This window comes from Rutidosis leptorrhynchoides, chromosome 5, assembly GCF_046630445.1.
Source record: "Rutidosis leptorrhynchoides isolate AG116_Rl617_1_P2 chromosome 5, CSIRO_AGI_Rlap_v1, whole genome shotgun sequence".
Classification (NCBI taxonomy): domain Eukaryota; kingdom Viridiplantae; phylum Streptophyta; class Magnoliopsida; order Asterales; family Asteraceae; genus Rutidosis; species Rutidosis leptorrhynchoides.
The window spans coordinates 379,414,836-379,434,505 of NC_092337.1; the positions used below are offsets into that span (position 1 = coordinate 379,414,836).

Consider the following 19,670-nt stretch of genomic DNA (forward strand, 5'->3'; position numbering starts at 1 on the left):
TAGTCACTTGATTTATTAAAGTGATTACATGAAAGAAGATGACAAGTGGATGAGGATTGCGTTATTTTTTTTCCTGCTGTTATCGGTTAAAAAAAAAGAGAGGAAGTAAAAGCCGAATGTTTTGTTTGTGGGCAGAGACTTTATTTTTCAGTTGGGTCGAGTATTGCATTGTTGGTGTAGTGACCCGAACTTTTCCATGTTTATATATATTAATTGAGATTGATATTTACATGATTAAATGTTTCCAACATGTTAAGCAATCAAACTTGTTAAGACTTGATTAATTGAAATATGTTTCATATAGACAATTGACCACCCAAGTTGACCGGTGATTCACGAACGTTAAAACTTGTAAAAACTATATGATGACATATATATGGATATATATATAGTTAACATGATACTATGATAAGTAAACATATCATTAAGTATATTAACAATGAACTACATATGTAAAAACAAGACTACTAACTTAATGATTTTTAAACGAGACATATATGTAACGATTATCATTGTAAAGACATTTAATGTATATATATCATATTAAGAGATATTCATACATGATAATATCATGATAATATAATAATTTAAAATCTCATTTGATATTATAAACATTGGGTTAACAACATTTAACAAGATCGTTAACCTAAAGGTTTCAAAACAACACTTACATGTAACGACTAACGATGACTTAACGACTCAGTTAAAATGTATATACATGTAGTGTTTTAATATGTATTTATACACTTTTGAAAGACTTCAATACACTTATCAAAATACTTCTACTTAACAAAAATGCGTACAATTACATCCTCGTTCAGTTTCATCAACAATTCTACTCGTATGCACCCGTATTCGTACTCGTACAATACACAGCTTTTAGATGTATGTACTATTGGTATATACACTCCAATGATCAGCTCTTAGCAGCCCATGTGAGTCACCTAACACATGTGGGAACCATCATTTGGCAACTAGCATGAAATATCTCATAAAATTACAAAAATATGAGTAATCATTCATGACTTATTTACATGAAAACAAAATAACATATCCTTTATATCTAATCCATATAACAACGACCAAAAACACCTACAAACACTTTCATTCTTCAATTTTCTTCATCTAATTGATCTCTCTCAAGTTCTATCTTCAAGTTCTAAGTGTTCTTCATAAATTCCAAAAGTTCTAGTTTCATAAAATCAAGAATACTTTCAAGTTTGCTAGCTCACTTCCAATCTTGTAAGGTGATCATCCAACCTCAAGAAATCTTTATTTCTTACAGTAGGTTATCATTCTAATACAAGGTAATAATCATATTCAAACTTTGGTTCAATTTCTATAACTATAACAATCTTATTTCAAGTGATGATCTTACTTGAACTTGTTTTCGTGTCATGATTCTGCTTCAAGAACTTCGAGCCATCCAAGGATCCATTGAAGCTAGATCCATTTTTCTCTTTTCCAGTAGGTTTATCCAAGGAACTTAAGGTAGTAATGATGTTCATAACATCATTCGATTCATACATATAAAGCTATCTTATTCGAAGGTTTAAACTTGTAATCACTAGAACATAGTTTAGTTAATTCTAAACTTGTTCGCAAACAAAAGTTAATCCTTCTAACTTTACTTTTAAAATTAACTACACACATGTTCTATATCTATATGATATGCTAACTTAATGATTTCAAACCTGGAAACACGAAAAACACCGTAAAACCGGATTTACGCCGTCGTAGTAACACCGCGGGCTGTTTTGGGTTAGTTAATTAAAAACTATGATAAACTTTGATTTAAAAGTTGTTATTCTGAGAAAATGATTTTTATTATGAACATGAAACTATATCCAAAAATTATGGTTAAACTCAAAGTGGAAGTATGTTTTCTAAAATGGTCATCTAGACGTCGTTCTTTCGACTAAAATGACTACCTTTACAAAAACAACTTGTAACTTATTTTTCCGACTATAAACCTATACTTTTTCTGTTTAGATTCATAAAATAGGGTTCAATATGAAACCATAGCAATTTGATTCACTCAAAACGGATTTAAAATGAAGAAGTTATGGGTAAAACAAGATTGGATAATTTTTCTCATTTTAGCTACGTGAAAATTGGTAACAAATCTATTCCAACCATAACTTAATCAACTTGTATTGTATATTATGTAATCTTGAGATACCATAGACACGTATACAATGTTTCGACCTATCATGTCGACACATCTATATATATTTCGGAACAACCATAGACACTCTATATGTGAATGTTGGAGTTAGCTATACAGGGTTGAGGTTGATTCCAAAATATATATAGTTTGAGTTGTGATCAATACTGAGATATGTATACACTGGGTCGTGGATTGATTCAAGATAATATTTATCGATTTATTTCTGTACATCTAACTGTGGACAACTAGTTGTAGGTTACTAACGAGGACAGCTGACTTAATAAACTTAAAACATCAAAATATATTAAAAGTGTTGTAAATATATTTTGAACATACTTTGATATATATGTATATATTGTTATAGGTTCGTGAATCAACCAGTGGCCAAGTCTTACTTCCCGACGAAGTAAAAATCTGTGAAAGTGAGTTATAGTCCCACTTTTAAAATCTAATATTTTTGGGATGAGAATACATGCAGGTTTTATAAATGATTTACAAAATAGACACAAGTACGTGAAACTACATTCTATGGTTGAATTATCGAAATCGAATATGCCCCTTTTTATTAAGTCTGGTAATCTAAGAATTAGGGAACAGACACCCTAATTGACGCGAATCCTAAAGATAGATCTATTGGGCTTAACAAACCCCATCCAAAGTACCGGATGCTTTAGTACTTCGAAATTTATATCATATCCGAAGGGTGTCCCGGAATGATGGGGATATTCTTATATATGCATCTTGTTAATGTCGGTTACCAGGTGTTCACCATATGAATGATTTTTATCTCTATGTATGGGATGTGTATTGAAATATGAAATCTTGTGGTCTATTGTTATGATTTGATATATATAGGTTAAACCTATAACTCACTAACATTTTTGTTGACGTTTAAAGCATGTTTATTCTCAGGTGAATACTAAGAGCTTCCACTGTTGCATACTAAAATAAGGACAAGATTTGGAGTCCATGTTTGTATGATATTGTGTAAAAACTGCATTCAAGAAACTGATTTCGATGTAACATATTTGTATTGTAAACCATTATGTAATGGTCGTGTGTAAACAGGATATTTTAGATTATCATTATTTGATAATCTACGTAAAGTTTTTTTTTAAACCTTTATTTATGAAATAAAGGTTATGGTTTGTTTTAAAAATGAATGCAGTCTTTGAAAAACGTCTCATATAGAGGTCAAAACCTCACAACGAAATCAATTAATATGGAACGTTTTTAATCAATAAGAACGGGACATTTCAGTTGGTATCCGAGCGTTGGTCTTAGAGAACTAGAATTTTGCATTAGTGTGTCTTATCGAGTTTGTTAGGATGCATTAGTGAGTCTGGACTTCGACCGTGTTTACTTGAAAAATGATTGCTTAACAAATTTTGTTGGAAACTATATATTTTTAACATGTGAATATTATGTGATATATTAATCTCTTAACGCGTTTGATATTATGTGATAGATGTCTACCTCTAGAACAAGTCCCATTGACTCACCTAATAATAATGAAGAGTCAAATGTAAATTGGAATGATTCGTGGACTGATTCACAAGTTCCCGAAGAGGAACCGGAAGAAGAGTCGGAACCGGAAGAAGAATCGGAACCGGAAGAAGAATCGGAACCGGATGAAGAAATAGAACCGGTGGGGGAAATAATAAAACGGTTAAGTAAAAGAAAATCCTCAACCAACCGACCAAGGTTAATTATGGTCAATGGTGTTTCCGCCAAGGAAGCAAAATATTGGGAGGATTACCAATTCTCCGATGAATCGGATTTCGACGAGAATTCCGATGATGTTATAGAAATTACCCCAACTGAATTTAAAAAGGCAAAAGAAAATAATAAGGGAAAGGGCATAAAAATAGAGAAATCTAATTCCAACCCCGATGAACTTTATATGTATCGTCAACCCCCGAAGTCCTTAAGTTGTAACAATGACCCGGGAACCTCTAAACCACCAGGTTTTTCTAAACCAATGTGGATTACGATGGCTCGTATTAGGGGAACATCATATATCCCTAGAAACTTGGCAAAATGAACCAAAACCGAAGAAGAAGAAACAAGCGAGTCGGAATAAGATAGTTGTATTCGTGTGGTGTAATATATGTAATATAGTGTGCTTATGCTTTATGATATATGTAAAAATTGCTTGAATTAATAAGTATTTTTTTTATTATGAATCTAACTCTTGTCTATTTTACAGTATAAAAACACAAAATGGATAGACAACCCAATATTTTAAGAGACCTACCCGGAGACATGATTGATGAAATCTTGTCTAGAGTCGGTCAGAATTCTTCGGCACAACTATTTAAGGCGAGATCAGTTTGTAAGACATTCGAAGAACGTTCCAAGAATGCCTTGGTTTATAAAAGGCTTTCGTTCGAAAGATGGGGGATATCACATTGGGAAATCCATAAGTTACGATGTGTTTACTTTGACGCATATATTGCGGGGAACCCAAATGCTATTTTACGCAATGGGTTAAGAAATTATTTTGACTCAATATATCCGAATATTAGACTTCGTGATTTAGAAAAAGCGGCTAACATGCAACATAAAGAAGCATGTTATGCTTACGGATTAGTAATGTTCGCTTCTTACCAAAGTGAGAACAAGAACATCGGGCTACAACTATTAAACAAAACGTTCCCACAAGTGACGGAGTCGGTAATTGGGGTAAGAAATGAGGTTTTTAGATTGTTACGGGACTGTTGGACATTACGTAACCCTCGTCCCTTTGACGACGTTACAACACGCTGTCTTATCAACGGCCATAACGGTTATGTTCCACAAGACCAAGGATGGGAAGTAGTCCTAGTAAAACCAGAATGCATGACTTGTTTCTGGACGTATGAATTACGTGTCTTTATTGCCTTTGCTGAACGACTTGTGTACTAGCTAGAATTATCTTCACAACCATCTTGTATCAAAGTTATTGTGTGCTATATTTCATGCTTTATGTAAAATAAGCGGTATTGTAAGTTTGTAAAATATTGTATAAAAGTTTGAACGCGAAATATTATTACAATCAGTTTTTCATATAGAATTGTAGTAGTTGAATTGTATATTAGCTACTAAGTATGAACTTAACGGGTAGGTACTACCCGAATTTAAACTTATAAAACGCTAATATGAAGAAAAAACTTTTATAAATGAGTTCATATTATGCTACGAAATACTATTAACTACTCTTAATATTCTGTATGATTAACTTGTTCTATTTGACTATTTTGAAGGAAATGGCACCGACTACTCGACACACCGTGAATATGAATGAAGAGGAATTCCGTACTTTTCTAGCTTCAAACATAGCCGCAGTACAGGCTGCGCTACATACCAACAATAACCTTGGATCTAGCAGTACAGGAAATCGTGTAGGATGTACCTACAAAGAATTCACTACCTGCAAACCTTTAGAATTTGATGGAACCGAAGGACCGATCGGATTGAAACGGTGGACCGAGAAGGTCGAATCGGTGTTTGCCATAAGTAAGTGTAATGAAGAGGACAAAGTGAAGTACGCTACGCATACCTTCACAGGTTATGCGTTAACATGGTGGAATACCTATCTAGAGCAAGTGGGACAGGACGATGCGTACGCACTACCGTGGTCAGCATTCAAGCACTTGATGAACGAGAAGTACCGTCCCAGAACCGAGGTCAATAAGCTCAAGACAGAACTTAGAGGGTTACGAACCCAAGGATTTGATATTACCACGTACGAAAGACGATTCACAGAATTGTGCCTATTGTGTCCGGGAGCATTCGAAGATGAGGAAGAGAAGATCGACGCATTTGTGAAAGGATTACCGGAAAGAATCCAAGAAGATATAAGTTCACACGAGCCCACCTCCATACAACAGGCATGTAGAATGGCTCATAAACTAGTGAACCAGATTGAAGAAAGAATTAAAGAACAGAGTGCTGAAGAGGCCAATGTGAAGCAAGTCAAAAGAAAGTGGGAGGAAAACAGTGATAAGAATCACCAATACAACAACAACAGCAATTACAACAATAATCGGAACAATTATCCCAACAATCGCAACATCAATCGCAACTACAACAAACGGCCTAACAACAACAACAACAACAACAACAACAACAGAAGCAACTACAACAATCATCCCAACAACAATAATAACCGCAACAACAACAACAATCAGAAGCAGCTATGCCAAAGGTGTGAAAAGTATCACTCGGGGTTCTGCACCAAATTTTGCAACAAGTGTAAAAGAAATGGTCATAGCGCGGCGAAGTGTGAGGTCTACAGACCAGGGGTTAATAGAACGAAAGGAACAAATGGTGTCAGAACGAGTAATGGCGGAGCAAGTAGTGTCGGAGCAAGTTATGCCAATGTAGTTTGTTATAAATGTGGAAAACCGGGCCACATTATTATAAATTGCCCGAACCAGGAGAACACGAATGGACAAGGCCGCGGAAGAGTTTTCAATATTAATGCGGCAGAGGCACAGGAAGACCCGGAGCTTGTTACGGGTACGTTTCTTATTGAAAATAAATCTGCTTACGTTTTATTTGATTCGGGTGCGGATAGAAGCTATATGAGTAGAGATTTTTGTGCTAAATTAAGTTGTCCATTGACGCCTTTGGATAGTAAATTTTTACTAGAATTAGCAAATGGTAAATTAATTTCAGCAGATAATATATGTCGGAATCGAGAAATTAAACTGGTTAGCGAAACATTTAAGATTGATTTGATACCAGTAGAGTTAGGGAGTTTTGATGTGATAATCGGTATGGACTAGTTGAAAGAAGTGAAAGCGGAAATCTTTTGTTACAAAAATGCAATTCGCATTATACGAGAAAAAGGAAAACCCTTAATGGTGTAAAGAGAAAAGGGCAACACGAAGCTACATCTTATTAGTAATTTAAAGGCACAAAAACTAATAAGAAAAGGTTGCTATGCTGTTCTAGCACACGTCGAGAAAGTACAAACTGAAGAAAAGAGCATCAATGATGTTCCCGTTGCAAAAGAATTTCCCGATGTATTTCCGAAAGAATTACCGGGATTACCCCCACATCGATCCGTAGAATTTCAAATAGATCTTGTACCAGGAGCTGCACCAATAGCTCGTGCTCCTTACAGACTCGCACCCAGTGAGATGAAAGAACTGCAAAGCCAATTACAAGAACTTTTAGAGCGTGGTTTCATTCGACCAACCACATCACCGTAGGGAGCTCCTGTTTTGTTTGTCAAGAAGAAAGATGGTACATTCAGGTTGTGTATCGACTACCGAGAGTTGAACAAACTTACCATCAAGAACCGCTACCCACTACCGAGAATCGACGACTTATTTGATCAACTACAAGGCTCGTCTGTTTATTCAAAGATTGACTTACGTTCCGGGTATCATCAAATGCGGGTGAAAGAAGATGATATTCCAAAGACTGCTTTCAGAACACGTTACGGTCATTACGAGTTTATGGTCATGCCGTTTGGTTTAACTAATGCACCAGCTGTGTTCATGGACCTTATGAACCGAGTGTGTGGACCATACCTTGACAAGTTTGTCATTGTTTTCATTGATGACATACTTATTTACTCAAAGAATGACCAAGAACACGGTGAACATTTGAGAAAGGTGTTAGAAGTATTGAGGAAGGAAGAATTGTACGCTAAGTTTTCAAAGTGTGCATTTTGGTTGGAAGAAGTTCAATTCCTCGGTCACATAGTGAACAAAGAAGGTATTAAGGTGGATCCGGCAAAGATAGAAACTGTTGAAAAGTGGGAAACCCCGAAAACTCCGAAACACATACGCCAGTTTTTAGGACTAGCTGGTTACTACAGAAGGTTCATCCAAGACTTTTCCAGAATAGCAAAACCCTTGACTGCATTAACGCATAAAGGGAAGAAATTTGAATGGAATGATGAACAAGAGAAAGCGTTTCAGTTATTGAAGAAAAAGCTAACTACGGCACCTATATTGTCATTGCCTGAAGGGAATGATGATTTTGTGATTTATTGTGACGCATCAAAGCAAGGTCTCGGTTGTGTATTAATGCAACGAACGAAGGTGATTGCTTATGCGTCTAGACAATTGAAGATTCACGAACAAAATTATACGACGCATGATTTGGAATTAGGCGCGGTTGTTTTTGCATTAAAGACTTGGAGGCACTACTTATATGGGGTCAAAAGTATTATATATACCGACCACAAAAGTCTTCAACACATATTTAATCAGAAACAACTGAATATGAGGCAGCGTAGGTGGATTGAATTATTGAATGATTACGACTTTGAGATTCGTTTCCACCCGGGGAAGGCAAATGTGGTAGCCGATGCCTTGAGCAGGAAGGACAGAGAACCCATTCGAGTAAAATCTATGAATATAATGATTCATAATAACCTTACTACTCAAATAAAGGAGGCGCAACAAGGAGTTTTAAAATAAGGAAATTTAAAGGATGAAATACCCAAAGGATCGGAGCAGCATCTTAATATTCGGGAAGACGGAACCCGGTATAGGGCTGAAAGGATTTGGGTACCAAAATTTGAAGATATGAGAGAAATGGTACTTAGAGAAGCTCATAAAACCAGATACTCAATACATCCTGGAACGGGGAAGATGTACAAGGATCTCAAGAAACATTTTTGGTGGCCGGGTATGAAAGCCGATGTTGCTAAATACGTAGGAGAATGTTTGACGTGTTCTAAGGTCAAAGCTGAGCATCAGAAACCATCAGGTCTACTTCAACAACCCGAAATCCCAGAATGGAAATGGGAAAACATTACCATGGATTTCATCACTAAATTGCCAAGGACTGCAAGTGGTTTTGATACTATTTGGGTAATAGTTGATCGTCTTACCAAATCAGCACACTTCCTGCCAATAAGAGAAGATGACAAGATGGAGAAGTTAGCACGACTGTATTTGAAGGAAGTCGTCTCCAGACATGGAATACCAATCTCTATTATCTCTGATAGGGATGGCAGATTTATTTCAAGATTCTGGCAGACATTACAGCAAGCATTAGGAACTCGTCTAGACATGAGTACTGCCTATCATCCACAAACTTATGGGCAGAGCGAAAGGACGATACAAACGCTTGAAGACATGCTACGAGCATGTGTTATTGATTTCGGAAACAGTTGGGATCGACATCTACCATTAGCAGAATTTTCCTATAACAACAGCTACCATTCAAGCATTGAGATGGCGCCGTTTGAAGCACTTTATGGTAGAAAGTGCAGGTCTCCGATTTTTTGGAGTGAAGTGGGGGATAGACAGATTACGGGTCCGGAGATTATACAAGAAACTACCGAGAAGATCATCCAAATTCAACAACGGTTGAAAACCGCCCAAAGTCGACAAAAGAGCTACGCTGACATTAAAAGAAAAGATATAGAATTTGAAATTGGAGAGATGGTCATGCTTAAAGTTGCACCTTGGAAAGGCGTTGTTCGATTTGGTAAATGAGGGAAATTAAATCCAAGGTATATTGGACCATTCAAGATTATTGATCGTGTCGGACCAGTAGCTTACCGACTTGAGTTATCCAAGGTATATTTGAAGAAATGTTTTGCTAAAGAAGATCTCACTATTCCGTTAGATGAAATCCAAATCAACGAAAAACTCCAATTCATCGAAGAACTCGTCGAAATAATGGATCGTGAGGTTAAAAGACTTAAGCAAAACAAGATACCAATTGTTAAGGTTCGATGGAATGCTCGTAGAGGACCCGAGTTCACCTGGGAGCGTGAAGATCAGATGAAGAAGAAATACCCGCATCTATTTCCAGAAGATTCGTCAACACCTTCAACAGCTTAAAATTTCGGGACGAAATTTATTTAACGGGTAGGTACTGTAGTGACCCGAACTTTTCCATGTTTATATATATTAATTGAGATTGATATTTACATGATTAAATGTTTCCAACATGTTAAGTAATCAAACTTGTTAAGACTTGATTAATTGAAATATGTTTCATATAGACAATTGACCACCCAAGTTGACCGGTGATTCACGAACGTTAAAACTTGTAAAAACTATATGATGACATATATATGGATATATATATAGTTAACATGATACTATGATAAGTAAACATATCATTAAGTATATTAACAATGAACTACATATGTAAAAACAAGACTACTAACTTAATGATTTTTAAACGAGACATATATGTAACGATTATTATTGTAAAGACATTTAATGTATATATATCATATTAAGAGATATTCATACATGATAATATCATGATAATATAATAATTTAAAATCTCATTTGATATTATAAACATTGGGTTAACAACATTTAACAAGATCGTTAACCTAAAGGTTTCAAAACAACACTTACATGTAACGACTAACGATGACTTAACGACTCAGTTAAAATGTATATACATGTAGTGTTTTAATATGTATTTATACACTTTTGAAAGACTTCAATACACTTATCAAAATACTTCTACTTAACAAAAATGCGTACAATTACATCCTCGTTCAGTTTCATCAACAATTCTACTCGTATGCACCCGTATTCGTACTCGTACAATACACAGCTTTTAGATGTATGTACTATTGGTATATACACTCCAATGATCAGCTCTTAGCAGCCCATGTGAGTCACCTAACACATGTGGGAACCATCATTTGGCAACTAGCATGAAATATCTCATAAAATTACAAAAATATGAGTAATCATTCATGACTTATTTACATGAAAACAAAATAACATATCCTTTATATCTAATCCATATACCAACGACCAAAAACACCTACAAACACTTTCATTCTTCAATTTTCTTCATCTAATTGATCTCTCTCAAGTTCTATCTTCAAGTTCTAAGTGTTCTTCATAAATTCCAAAAGTTATAGTTTCATAAAATCAAGAATACTTTCAAGTTTGCTAGCTCACTTCCAATCTTGTAAGGTGATCATCCAACCTCAAGAAATCTTTGTTTCTTACAGTAGGTTATCATTCTAATACAAGGTAATAATCATATTCAAACTTTGGTTCAATTTATATAACTATAACAATCTTATTTCAAGTGATGATCTTACTTGAACTTGTTTTCGTGTCATGATTCTGCTTCAAGAACTTCGAGCCATCCAAGGATCTATTGAAGCTAGATCCATTTTTCTCTTTTCCAGTAGGTTTATCCAAGGAACTTAAGGTAGTAATGATGTTCATAACATCATTCGATTCATACATATAAAGCTATCTTATTCGAAGGTTTAAACTTGTAATCACTAGAACATAGTTTAGTTAATTCTAAACTTGTTCGCAAACAAAAGTTAATCCTTCTAACTTGACTTTTAAAATTAACTACACACATGTTCTATATCTATATGATATGCTAACTTAATGATTTAAAACCTGGAAACACGAAAAACACCGTAAAATCGGATTTACGCCGTCGTAGTAACACCGCGGGCTGTTTTGGGTTAGTTAATTAAAAACTATGATAAACTTTGATTTAAAAGTTGTTATTCTGAGAAAATGATTTTTATTATGAACATGAAACTATATCCAAAAATTATGGTTAAACTCAAAGTGAAAGTATGTTTTCTAAAATGGTCATCTAGACGTCGTTCTTTCGACTGAAATGACTACCTTTACAAAAACAACTTGAAACTTATTTTTCCAACTATAAACCTATACTTTTTCTGTTTAGATTCATAAAATAGGGTTCAATATGAAACCATAGCAATTTGATTCACTCAAAACGGATTTAAAATGAAGAAGTTATGGGTAAAACAAGATTGGATAATTTTTCTCATTTTAGCTACGTGAAAATTGGTAACAAATCTATTCCAACCATAACTTAATCAACTTGTATTGTATATTATGTAATCTTGAGATACCATAGACACGTATACAATGTTTTGACCTATCATGTCGACACATCTATATATATTTCGGAACAACCATAGACACTCTATATGTGAATGTTGGAGTTAGCTATACAGGGTTGAGGTTGATTCCAAAATATATATAGTTTGAGTTGTGATCAATACTGAGATACATATACACTGGGTCGTGGATTGATTCAAGATAATATTTATCAATTTATTTCTGTACATCTAACTGTGGACAACTAGTTGTAGGTTACTAACGAGGACAGCTGACTTAATAAACTTAAAACATCAAAATATATTAAAAGTGTTGTAAATATATTTTGAACATACTTTGATATATATGTATATATTGTTATAGGTTCGTGAATCAACCAGTGGCCAAGTCTTACTTCCCGACGAAGTAAAAATCTGTGAAAGTGAGTTATAGTCCCACTTTTAAAATCTAATATTTTTGGGATGAGAATACATGCAGGTTTTATAAATGATTTACAAAATAGACATAAGTACGTGAAACTACATTATATGGTTGAATTATCGAAATCGAATATGCCCCTTTTTATTAAGTCTGGTAATCTAAGAATTAGGGAACAGACACCCTAATTGACGCGAATCCTAAAGATAGATCTATTGGGCTTAACAAACTCCATCCAAAGTACCGGATGCTTTAGTACTTCGAAATTTATATCATATCCGAAGGGTGTCCCAGAATGATGAGGATATTCTTATATATGCATCTTGTTAATGTCGGTTACCAGGTGTTCACCATATGAATGATTTTTATCTCTATGTATGGGATGTGTATTGAAATATGAAATCTTGTGGTCTATTGTTACGATTTGATATATATAGGTTAAACCTATAACTCACCAACATTTTTGTTGACGTTTAAAGCATGTTTATTCTCAGGTGAATACTAAGAGCTTCCGCTGTTGCATACTAAAATAAGGACAAGATTTGGAGTCCATGTTTGTATGATATTGTGTAAAAACTGCATTCAAGAAACTGATTTCGATGTAACATATTTGTATTGTAAACCATTATGTAATGGTCGTGTGTAAACAGGATATTTTAGATTATCATTATTTGATAATCTACGTAAAGTTTTTTTTTAAACCTTTGTTTATGAAATAAAGGTTATGGTTTGTTTTAAAAATGAATGCAGTCTTTGAAAAACGTCTCATATAGAGGTCAAAACCTCGCAACGAAATCAATTAATATGGAACGTTTTTAATCAATAAGAACGGGACATTTCAGTTGGGCCGAGTTAATCATGAAATAAAATAAGAGTTCACTATAATTATTTTAAGATGATGGTTAAAAAGATTTGAACTGCGAGTTAATATAGAAAGGAATAAACAGATAGAGGGTTAAGGGTGTTGACTAGTTAGCGAGAGGTCGCGAGTTCAAGCCCGGGCTGCGACGTTATTTTTTTGGAAGCTAGTTCTTTAAGGTAGTATACTTATTATTCTTACTATTATTATTTTTATTATTATTAATATAGGTATTATTAGTATTAACATTAATATTATTATCATGATCATTATTATTTTTACTATTATTATTATTATTATTATTATTACAACTATATTATTATTATTATTATCATTATTTTTTTACTAATAATAACATTATTATTATTATTATTATAAATATTACTAAAAATAATTTAAGTTTTAAATATATCTTGTATATAAAATATAACTATATTTTTAGGATCTTGAACTAAAAAAAATAGATATTATAAGTTAGATACAAACATTAGATATATAGAAGTATACATGATGTTTTGCGAGGTGTATATAAAATAGTTATTAATTTTAGCAGAAAACACTATTAAATACGATACAATTTTACACAAGATATTTATTTATTTATAGAATGGATATACTTAAACCTTGCTACAACACTTATAGGCAGTGTACCTAATCGTACAGTAGTGTAGTTTTTAGTAAGTCCGGTTCGTTCCACAGGGAAATCTTTAAACAAAGCTCAACGCTATATTAGTTTACTTTTATAAAAATACAAATATATATATAAGTAATATTATTATTATAAAGGGGGGGTTTTACCGTTTAATGACCGGTTTGTCGATTTTAAGACTTTAGTTGCAGTTAAAACCTAATATAAAATATTAAATAAATAAAAGACTTAATTCAAAGCGTAAAATAAATAACGATAATGAAATTGCAATAAAAGTGCGATAAAATAAACTTGCGATAATTAAAAGTGCAATTAAATAACAATAAATAAAAGTGCGATAATTAGAAGTGCAATTAAATATAAAATAAAGGAAATTAAATATGAAATAAAAGAATTATGCTTATTTAAACTTCCGTAATCATGATGTTTGACGTGTTAATTTTAGTTTTATGCCCATGGGTTAATTGTCCTTTGTCCTGGATTATTTAATATGTCCGTCTGGTTTTTGTCCATAACAGTCCATCAGTCATAAATATAAAGTGCGAGTGTCCTCGTCAAATTATTATTATACCCGAAGTTAAATATTCCAACTAATTGGGGATTCGAATTGTAACAAGGTTTTAATACTTTGTTTAATGAATACACCAGGTTATCGACTGCGTGTAAACCAAGGTTTTACTACTTTGTTAACAATTACACCAATTACCCTTGAATGTAATTTCACCCCTGTTTTAATTATTCTAGTGGCTATTAATCCATTCCCGTGTCCGGTTAAATGAACGATTATTCGTACATATAAATACCCCGCCCATCGTGTCCGATCGAGTGTATATGGTAATTTATAGGGACGCCCAATTGTAAATCTTTATATTAACATTAACAAACTTTCATTTAGTTAAACAAATATAAAGCCCATTAATAGCCCATAGTCTAATTTCCACAAGTGTCGTTCTTTTGTCCAAACCCCAATTATGGTACAAAGCCCAATTACCCAATTTTAGTAATTAGCCCAACATCATGATTACTTCGTTTTAAATAAGCATAATAATAACTTAGCTACGAGACATTAATATAAAAAGGTTGAACATAACTTACAATGATTTAAAAATAGCGTAGCGTTACACGGACATAATTTCGACTTACACCCTTACAATATTCGCTAACATACCCTTATTATTAGAATTATAATTAAAATTAAAATTAAAATATAAATTATATATATATATATTTTACGTATATATGAGAGAAGAGAGAAAATAGATTATGAATTGCGATCAGAATTCGGTTGCTTTTATAGGAAAAGTCGAAATTTGGGGCTCCGCGACTCGCGGCAAAATCCTCTTCAAACTCCGCGAGTCGCGGAGAATGAATTTACAGCTCACACCCTTGGAGTCTTTCTCTGCCGACGGGTTTATAATATATATATAATATATATATAATTAATATAATTAATTATATATTATATTATATTTATATACATAGTTAACTTGTAATTTTTAGTCCGTTGCGTCGAGCGTTAAGAGTTGACTCTGGTCCCGGTTCCGGATTTTTGAACGTCCTTGCGTACAATTTTATATTTTGTACTTTGCGTTTTGAATCTTGTACTCTTGTAATTTCGAGACGTTTCTTATCAATAATTGGAACCTTTTTGATTGTCTTTTGTACTTTTGAGCTTTTTGGTCGTTTGCGTCTTCAATTCGTCGAATCTGTCTTTTGTCTTCACCTTTTATTATTTAAACGATTATCACTTGTAAATAGAACAATTGCAACTAAAAGCTTGTCTTTCTTGAGGAATAATGCTATGAAATATATGTTCGTTTTTAGCATTATCAATACATAATAAGTATACTACTTTTACTAATAAAATACTTTTTGTTCATTTACGTTTTAATATAACTCGAATTTATTAAAAATATTATCATATTAAAAATTATGAGTATTTAAAAATATTGATACTAAGTATTTATTCTAAATATATTAATAAAGTATATAAAATATTATAACCTAATGAAATATATAAAATAGAAATATTTAAGTAACTATAAATATTACATTTAATATCACAAGTATATTACTAATATAAAAATATATATTTATTTGAATATTATTATATGTGTTAATATGAATACTTGATATAGGTTCGTGAATCCGAGGCCAACCTTGCATTGTTCAGTTTCGTCGTATGCATATTTTTACTACAAAATATCGTATTGTGAGCTCATTAGCTCCCTTTTACTCTTTACATTTTTGAGACTGAGAATACATGCGCTATTTTTACAACTGCTTTATTAAATGCTTTTGAAATGTATTTTAAACTGCGAATACATGAAATGCTTTTATAAATGTTTGACGAGATAGACACAAGCAAAACATTCCTCGAATGAATTATGTAGACGTAATAATTGCCACCATTGAATTATGTGGACGTGATAATTGCCACCATTGATATGAATATTTTTCCCCTGATTATTATTGCTTGGTAACCTAAGAATTAGGGAACATCACTAATTTTGAGAATTAGTGCACGCCTAATTGACGTGAATTCTAAAGGTAGCTACCGGGTTTAACACCCCCACCCAGAATGTTCACTAGACGGAAGGGCTAGTGGGCGTGGTGTTTAGTACTTCGAAGTTTATATGATTATTATACAGACGAAATGTTCTGTTTTGGGGATATTATTATGCGCATTATATGTTAAGGTCGGTTACCAAGCCAAGCAATGAAAGTAAAGTGAATGTTATGTATCGAGAGAATGATTTTTATACACAGGTTATGTGTATGTTATTTTTGTACACGGAATATGTGTACGGTTAATATGATTTATGAAAAATGGATTTCGTACACGAGAAATGTGTACTGTATTTAAAAGATATCGCATGTACATTACAGGTGGGTATAGGATTCGGGCCCATTTGTACCATACAGGATTTAAATCTTGTGGTCTATCAAAATGATGAATTTTATTGTTTTATGATAAATTTATGAACTCACCAACCTTTTGGTTAACACTTTAAAGCATGTTTATTCTCAGGTATGAAAGAAATCTTCCGCTGTGCATTTGCTCATATTACATGGAGTCGTTCATGGCATATAGAGGTCAGAACCTCGAAATGGGACCAACTGTTGAAGACTTCGTCCAGATGGATTAGGACGGGTCACTACAAAGGCTGTGTTTGTTTTCTCTGACCCTTAAATTTCTCTTCTCCATAACCTAACTTTTCTGTAGCCAACCTTACTGTACAATTTCTATTTGGTTTTCATAACTTAAACTTTTATGCTGTTTGTCTTTTTTTACGCCTTTACAACCTGTGCTTTCCCCGTATTACGAGTAATATTTTTGTAGCTATAGTATTTTAAGTTTCCATCTAATAGATTTTTTATAAATTTATTAAGTATTTTCCATTGGGTATAAATTCTTCTTATATATACATATATATATTTTTTTCCTTTCTTTCTCTCCTATTTGGCTATATTGGATTATATATTATTCTTATATTTATATACCGCCTAGTTGTAATTTATATTATAGTATAACTTACATTTATATATCCTTTTTTAGTTCTAAATATTATAATTTACAATTTATACGATTTTATCTTATTCATATTGTTTAGCTTGTACTTGGTCATCTTTTTAGTGCACATAGTAATATAGATCCTACGCATAGTTATGGTCACTTGAGGTCATGTTCTCCTGTTTTAGGGGCGGGTAGGCCTAGAGGGGTTAGAGGAGGTTGTAGGGTAGCCACCGTTGGTAGGATTAGAGTGGGTAGTTGGAATATAGGAACCCTGATTGGTAAGAGGATTGAGCTCGTTGATACCTTTCTTAAGAGTAAGGTAGACATAGTGTGTGTTCAAGAGACTAGATGGAAGGGTGAAGAGGCGATAGAGATTCAGGACTATAAGTTGTGGTACTCGGGTTCTAGGATAGCACGGAACGGGGTAGGTATCTTTTTAGGAAAACTACATAAAGATAACATTGTTGACGTGGGCAGGTTTAGCGATAGGATTATGTCGGTTAGTTTAATTATTAAGGAGGAGACTTTCACGGTCATTAGTGCATACGCACCTCATGCGGGTTTAGGTGATGCAGAAAAGAAGAGTTTTTGGGAATTGTTAGATGAGGTGGTGAGGGGGTGCCCAGCAGACCATCGACTAATTATAGGTGGTGATCTGAATGGACATATAGGAGTGGAGGCAGAAGGTTATGAGGGAGCCCATGGTGGCTTTGGGTTTGGTTCTAGAAATGAAGAGGGGCGCTCAATTGTTGAGTTTGCCATTGCCCACGAGTTGGTGGTAGCAAACTCTTTCTTCAAGAAGAGGGATGCTCAGTTAGCCACATTCCATAGCGGGGGTCGCAGCACCCAGATTGACTTTTTGCTTCTTCGTAAAGGGGAACTTAGGACATGTAGGGACTGTAAGGTCCTTTCAGCTTTGACGTGCTCCTCCCAGCACAGATTGCTGGTCATGGACCTAGTCACTAGGGGAAGAGTTGGCAGGAGGGCTAGGGCTGTACAACCTAGAATCCTTTGGAAGAACCTCTATGGAGCGAATGCGGAGACTTTCAGAGCGATTGTTGTTAATAGATTGAGTGTAGAAGAGGATTACGTTGGCCCTACGGACGCAGACCAGATATGGAATCGCATGGCGTCCATTATCAGAGATGTGGCAAAAGAGACCTTAGGAGTGGCTATAGGGACATCGAGAGCCCATAAGAGTAGAAGAGAGTCGTGGTGGCTTAGTGACGATGTCCAATCAAAAGTCACGTTAAAGCAGACGAGGTTTAGGGAGCTCATTACTCTTGGAGAAGGGACACCTGAAGAGAGAACTAGGGTAGAAGAAAGATATAAAGAAGCTAAAAGAGAAGCTAAGAAGGCCGTAGCAATTGCAAAAGACAAAGCATATGAAGACTTATATAGGAAACTAGACTCTAAAGAGGGAGCTAATGACATATATAGGATAGCCAAAGCTAGGGAGCGAGGAAGGAGGGACTTAGGTAACATCCAATATATCAAGGATGTAGCAGGTCAAAGTATAGTGAGAGAAGACCTTATTAGGAAAAGATGGGAAGAATATTTTGCATCCCTTTTCGGTAGGGGAAGACCAGAGCGGAACGGTGAACCTCACGAGGTTCAGGAGTTTCAAAAGAACTGTTTCTGCACGAGGTTTAGTCAGGAGGAAGTTAGATTGGCCCTACGAAAGATGGGGAGAAACAAAGCAGTAGGACCAGACCAAATTCCGATTGAGGCGTGGAAGTGCCTAGGAGGTGATGGGGTTAGATGGTTGACAAACCTTTTCAACACGACGTTTAGAAGCACAAATATGCCTATGGAATGGAGACTCAGTGAGGTTATTCCCATTTACAAGAACAAGGGAGATGCGCAATTATGTAGTAACTATAGAGGCATAAAGTTACTCAGTCATACTATGAAGCTTTGGGAAAGAGTGATCGAGACGAGGCTCAGACGCGAGACAAAGGTTTCAGAGAACCAATTCGGTTTCATGCCAGGATGCTCGTCGATGGAAGTGATTCAGATAGTTAGAAGCCTTATGGAGAAGTATAGGGAAAAGCAAAAGAACCTACACATGGCGTTCTTAGACTTGAAAAAAGCTTATGACTGTGTCCTGCGTTAGCTGATTTGAAAGACTCTTAATGCTAGGGGAGTCCCAAGTAGATATATAAGATCTATTAGAGATATGTACGAGGGGACGAAGACTCGTGTACGTACGACGGTAGGAAACACAG

At 34.4% G+C, this 19,670-nt stretch overlaps 1 protein-coding gene across 1 annotated transcript in view; it reads left to right on the plus strand.

Moving 5' to 3' along the window:
- LOC139849769 (uncharacterized) overlaps nt 1–19,467 on the plus strand; it is a 32,286-nt gene extending 12,819 nt beyond the window's left edge. The window contains exons 3-5 of the mRNA XM_071839393.1: nt 17,540–18,705; nt 18,883–19,105; nt 19,345–19,467. Coding sequence (XP_071695494.1) covers nt 17,540–18,705; nt 18,883–19,105; nt 19,345–19,467 — 1,512 coding nt within the window. The remainder of the gene's footprint in view (nt 1–17,539; nt 18,706–18,882; nt 19,106–19,344) is intronic.
- The last annotated feature ends 203 nt before the right edge of the window (nt 19,468–19,670 follow it).